At 49.3% G+C, this 6,000-nt stretch overlaps 1 protein-coding gene across 3 annotated transcripts in view; it reads right to left on the bottom strand.

Moving 5' to 3' along the window:
• LOC106564124 (mitotic spindle assembly checkpoint protein MAD1) overlaps positions 1 to 6,000 on the bottom strand; it is a 119,111-nt gene that overhangs the window by 36,334 nt on the left and 76,777 nt on the right. For all 3 annotated transcript variants that reach the window (XM_045690660.1, XM_045690661.1, XM_045690659.1), the window contains 2 exons: positions 2,901 to 2,953; positions 2,363 to 2,500 (listed from right to left, as the gene is read on the bottom strand). In XM_045690660.1, coding sequence (XP_045546616.1) covers positions 2,363 to 2,500; positions 2,901 to 2,953 — 191 coding nt within the window. The remainder of the gene's footprint in view (positions 1 to 2,362; positions 2,501 to 2,900; positions 2,954 to 6,000) is intronic.

Consider the following 6,000-nt stretch of genomic DNA (forward strand, 5'->3'; position numbering starts at 1 on the left):
AGAGGAGAGAGGAGGAGGAGGGAGAGGAGAGAGGAGGAGGAGGGAAAGGAGAGAGGAGGGAGGGAGAGGAGGAGGAGGGAGAGAGGAGGTGGAGGGAGAGAGGAGAGAGAGGAGGAGGAGGGAGAGAGGAGGAGGGAGTGAGGGAGAGAGGAGGAGAAGAGGGAGAGAGGAGAGAGGAGGAGGGAGAGAGGAGGTGGAGGGAGAGAGGAGAGAGAGGAGGAGGAGGGAGAGAGGAGGAGGGAGAGAGGAGAGGGAGAGAGGAGGAGGGAGAGAGGAGAGAGGAGGAGGGAGAGAGGAGAGAGAGAGGAGGAGGAGGGAGAGAGGAGAGAGAGAGGAGGAGGAGGGAGAGAGGAGAGAGAGAGAGGAGGAGGAGTACTTGAGCTGAGTTTAATAAATATTGACAGTGAATCATCTTTGCTGACAGGGTCGCAGGTGGCTCTCTAAGGATTTAACACACTGGAGAGAACACACACACTAAAACCCAAATGAAGCTTAACGAACCATCAAAACGAAGTTTGATGTCCTTTAAGACATCTAACCCCCCCTCTCTCTCTCTCTCTCTTTTTTCTACCTCTCCTCAACGACATTCTCCTGCTTTCTTCACCCGTTATCTTTTCAATCTGCCACTGAATTGATACACAGCGTTCATTCATCCCCTCATCTCTCTCCTCTCTTTCTCTAACCCTCCAATCTCCCTCATCTCTCTTTCTCCCTCTGACAACCACCTGTGGTAAAGTCTCTTCACGTGTAACCTAACGTAGCAGACATAACTAGTCTCTTCACGTGTAACCTAACGTAGCAGACATAACTAGTCTCTTCACGTGTAACCTAACGTAGCAGACATAACTAGTCTCTTCACGTGTAACCTAACGTAGCAGACATAACTAGTCTCTCTACAGAGAGACATACAGATCTACAGAGAGACATACAGATCTACAGAGAGAGAGATACAGATCTACAGAGAGAGATACAGATCTACAGAGAGAGAGAGATACAGATCTACAGAGAGAGAGAGATACAGATCTACAGAGAGAGAGAGATACAGATCTACAGAAAGAGAGAGATACAGATCTACAGAGAGAGAGAGACATACAGATCCACAGAGAGAGAGAGACATACAGATCCACAGAGAGAGAGAGACATACAGATCCACAGATAGAGAGAGACACAGATCCACAGATAGAGAGAGACACAGATCCAGGAGAGCCAGGAGAGCCAGCCAGCGAGAGCCAGCTAGCGAGAGCCAGCCAGCGAGAGCCAGCTAGCGAGAGCCAGCCAGCGAGAGCCAGGCGAGAGCCAGCCAGCGAGAGCCAGCTAGCGAGAGCCAGCCAGCGAGAGCCAGCTTGCGAGAGCCAGCCAGCGAGAGCCAGCCAGCGAGAGCCAGCCAGCGAGAGCCAGCTAGCGAGAGCCAGCTAGCGAGAGCCAGCTAGCGAGAGCCAGCTAGCGAGAGCCAGCTAGCGAGAGCCAGCTAGCGAGAGCCAGCTAGAGAGAGCCAGCCAGCGAGAGCCAGCTAGCGAGAGCCAGCTAGCGAGAGCCAGCTAGCGAGAGCCAGCCAGCGAGAGCCAGCCAGCGAGAGCCAGCCAGCGAGAGCCAGCTAGCGAGAGCCAGCCAGCGAGAGCCAGCCAGCGAGAGCCAGCCAGCGAGAGCCAGCCAGCGAGAGCCAGCTAGAGAGAGCCAGCTAGCGAGAGCCAGCTAGAGAGAGCCAGCTAGCGAGAGCCAGGAGAACCAGCCAGCGAGAGCCAGGACAGCCAGCCAGCGAGAGCCAGGAGAGCCAGCCAGCGAGAGCCAGGAGAGCCAGCCAGCGAGAGCCAGGAGAGCCAGCCAGCGAGAGCCAGGAGAGCCAGCCAGTGAGAGTGAGCAATAACATAATAATAATTATGTGGGGGGTGACTACATCTGTCCTGTTTCACATATGTACCAGTATGTATTAATACACACGTGTGAATTGGAAATGTATATATAAACATATACAAACTCCCTCTGAGACAATTAGGGTTAAGTGCCTCGGTCAAGGTCACAGATAGATTTTTCACCTTGTCGGTTCGGTGATTGGTTACTGGCCCAACGTTCTAACCGCTTGGCCACCTTGTCGGTTCGGTGATTGGTTACTGGCCCAACGTTCTAACCGCTTGGCCACCTTGTCGGTTCGGTGATTGGTTACTGGCCCAACGTTCTAACCGCTTGGCCACCTTGTCGGTTCGGTGATTGGTTACTGGCCCAACGTTCTAACCGCTTGGCCACCTTGTCGGTTCGGTGATTGGTTACTGGCCCAACGTTCTAACCGCTTGGCCACCTTGTCGGTTTGGTGATTGCTTACTGGCCCAACGTTCTAACCGCTTGGCCACCTTGTGCGTTTGTTTACCTTAAACAGTAGAGAGTCGTCCATGTGTTCAGCGTAGACAGAGGTCAGTCTGTACTGGTTCTCAGTAGTGATGTCTATCTGATAGCCTGTCAGAACATAACACACCGTCCTGAACTCCTGAATCTTCCTCTGGAACACCTGGCAACAACAAATACAACACTGGTTCACAATAGTCTCTCTGTCACTCACTCACAATCTCCGTCACACACTCTCACACTCATCAGAAGAGATGAGGTAGAGGCGAGAGAGAGAGATGAGGTAGAGGCGAGAGATGAGGTAGAGAAGATAGAGAGAGATGAGGTAGAGAAGCGAGAGAGAGATGAGGTAGAGAAGAGGTAGAGAAGCGAGAGAGATGAGGTAGAGAAGAGAGAGAGATGAGGTAGAGAAGAGAGAGAGATGAGGTAGAGAAGAGGTAGAGAAGCGAGAGAGAGATGAGGTAGAGAAGCGAGAGATGAGGTAGAGGAGAGGAATAAGATGTGTAGGAGGAAGAAAGGGGGATAAAACATGTTTATTTTCTATGTAATACAACATTCCACACCTCCTTCAACCGCTGGTTCTTCAGTTCAGCACTCTCCATCTGTTTACGCAGATCTAGAACATAGAACAGTCGTGTTAAGCCGGATGTAGAACACACAGAACAGTCACTTAACGTTGAACTGTCATGTTAAAGTAGACCTACAACACAGAACAGTCACTTAACGTTGAACTGTCATGTTAAAGTAGACCTACAACACAGAACAGTCACTTAACGTTGAACTGTCATGTTAAAGTAGACCTACAACACAGAACAGTCACTGCTCCATCTGCTCAGATGGATCTACAACACATCGCACTGGCAGCCCGGATTTTGCCCACGGGTGGTGGTTTTATTTGGCCCACGGGTGGTGGTTTTATTTGGCCCACGGGTGGTGGTTTTATTTGGCCCACACATTTTTTAAGAAATGAGCTCCAGATTTCTCACATTAAAATCACTTGTTCCCAAGTATTTCACACATAATCGAGAGAGACAGGTGATCATATACACATGGAAACAAGGTTTCAAATGATTATGTTTTAGTCAAACTTATCTGTTTGGGCTTCTTGAGGTCAATTTTCAGTCTACATAATTACAAATAATTTGTTCCAGCCTCCCGACCGTCCACTCCAGAAAGAAAATATGAATCTAATTAATGATCCCTGACATAGAACATAGCAGAGAATATGACATATAGAATATAGAACATAGCAGAGAATATGACATATAGAATAGTCTGCATAGTCTTAAACACAGTCACTATGCAGATCTAGGAGAGAGGAGACAAGAAGAGGGGAGGAGAGGAAGGAAGAAGAGTGGAGAAGAGGGAGAGGAGAGAAGATGAGGAGAAGAGGTGGAGAGGTAGAGGATAGGAGAGTTGAAGAGGAGTGGTGGAGGTGAAAAGAAGTGGGGAGGAGAGGAAGGAAAAGGAGTGGGGAAGAGGTGGAAAGGAGAGAAAATGAGGAGAAGCGGTGGAGAGGAAGGAAGAAGAGTGGAGAAGAGGTGGAGAGGAGAGAAGATGAGGAGAAAAGGAAGGAAGAGGAGTGGAGAAGAAGGAAGAGGAGTGGAGAAGAGGTGGAGAGGAGAGAAGATGAGGAGAAGAGGTGGAGGATAGGAGAGTTGAAGAGGAGTGGTGGAGGAGAGAAGAAGAGAGGAGAAGAGGTGTAGAGGAGGTGGAGAGAAGAGAGGAGGTGGAGAGGAGAAGAGGAGAGAAGAGAGGAGGTGGAGAGGAGAAGAGAGGAGAGAAGAGAGGAGGTGGAGAGGAGAAGAGAGGAGAGAAGAGATGAGGTGGAGAGGAGAAGAGGAGAGAAGAGATGAGGTGGAGAGGAGAAGAGAGGAGAGAAGAGAGGAGGTGGAGAGGAGAAGAGAAGAGAGAAGAGAGGAGGTGGAGAGGAGAAGAGGAGAGAAGAGAGGAGGTGGAGAGGAGAAGAGAGGAGAGAGGAAGTGGAGAGGAGAAGAGGAGAGAAGAGAGGAGGTGGAGAGGAGAAGAGGAGAGAAGAGAGGAGGTGGAGAGGAGAAGAGAAAGGAATAATTAGTTCAATTAGTCTGAAATCAATTTGGGGTAGCGACTTTCCGATTGAAATGACTTGATTTGCGAAGACAAAGGAGGCGTCCTAAAAAAGCACCATATTCCCCTTGTAGTACCCACAGGCTCCCAGGTGAAGAGGAGTGTACTCTCTAGGGAACAGGGTAGCATCTGGAACACAGTCTCCAAGCCAGAGAAATGGGCCTGCCTGGAATCTGATCAATTATTGACACAAGACTGACTGTTAAATAGTTAAAAAGGAGTGGTGTGTGTCGAGTGGAGGTGGAACAGAGCGGAATGGAACAATTGAATGACTGTGTAATTAACATTACATAATCACAACAATGAACAATGACACTGACACATACAGCCGTTGACAGTGTGAGGGTAATTACATGCTTTATTCATAACGTGATACTGCTCACCCTCCAGATTACTCATAATCACGTCTCTCCTCCTCTCCTCTCTACTACATCTTCTGTCCTCCATCGTCTTCACTCTCCTCCCTCGTCCTCCCATGTCTCTCTGCTCCCATGTCTTTGTCCTCCCATGTCTCTGTCCTCTCATGATTCCCCTCCCTTGTTTGTCCTCCCGATCTCCTCCTTCATCCTCCCTTGTCTCCTCTATTCTGCTCTCTCCACTTTTCTTTGTTTCTCCTCTGTCTCTGCCCATTTCTCATTCTCTCTGTCCTCTCCTTTTCACTCTCCCTAAGACGGACCATTTCTGTGTTCAATCTGTGTGTGTGTGTGTGTGTGTGTGTGTGTGTGTGTGTGTGTGTGTGTGTGTGTGTGTGTGTGTGTGTGTGTGCGTGTGCGTTTAAACAGCCCATTTCTACAGTGAGTTTAAGTCTCTCTCCCCAGGGGTAACTAAAGCCGTGTTCACACTGCAGGCATTAATGCTCAAATCCGTTTTGGAATACTGACTGTCCAAACAGCATGTTACAACCCACCAAATTGGATGTATGTGTTCACTCAGCAGTCATTGGCTGACATGGCTACGCTCGTGCTTCATATCCCTCAGAAGTTATGTAACAAGCTAAGGTGACAACAACGCCTGCCACGGCCATTTCCTAGTTGCTTTGAACGTTCAGAAGCATAGTGTAAGAACACTTAAAGCCTCAAAGGAAAATATGAGTCCTCTCTGGCTAGCCACAGCAGTCCGCTAGCTATGTAGCTGTTTAGCTTTCTAGCACATTCACTCAGTTTGTAAACAATAAAACAAGCTAGTTAGCTACCACATGTTCTTGTTAGACTGTCAAAGCTAGCTAGCCACATAGCTATAGTTAACCAGCGAGAACTGCTACAAGTTAACTAAGTCTACACGGGATCAGACACAGCAGGAGATGGTAGGTCTACACGGCAAAAGCAAATTGGTCTAAGCAAGCAGGAGATGGTAGGTCTACACGGGATCAGACACAGCAGGAGATGGTAGGTCTACACGGGACCAGACACAGCAGGAGATGGTAGGTCTACACGGGACCAGACACAGCAGGAGATGGTAGGTCTACACGGGACCAGACACAGCAGGAGATGGTAGGTCTACACGGGACCAGACACAGCAGGAGATGGTAGGTCTACACGGGATCAGACACAGCAGCCG

The sequence above is a fragment of the Salmo salar genome, chromosome ssa12, assembly GCF_905237065.1.
Source record: "Salmo salar chromosome ssa12, Ssal_v3.1, whole genome shotgun sequence".
NCBI classification, from domain to species: Eukaryota; Metazoa; Chordata; class Actinopteri; order Salmoniformes; family Salmonidae; genus Salmo; species Salmo salar.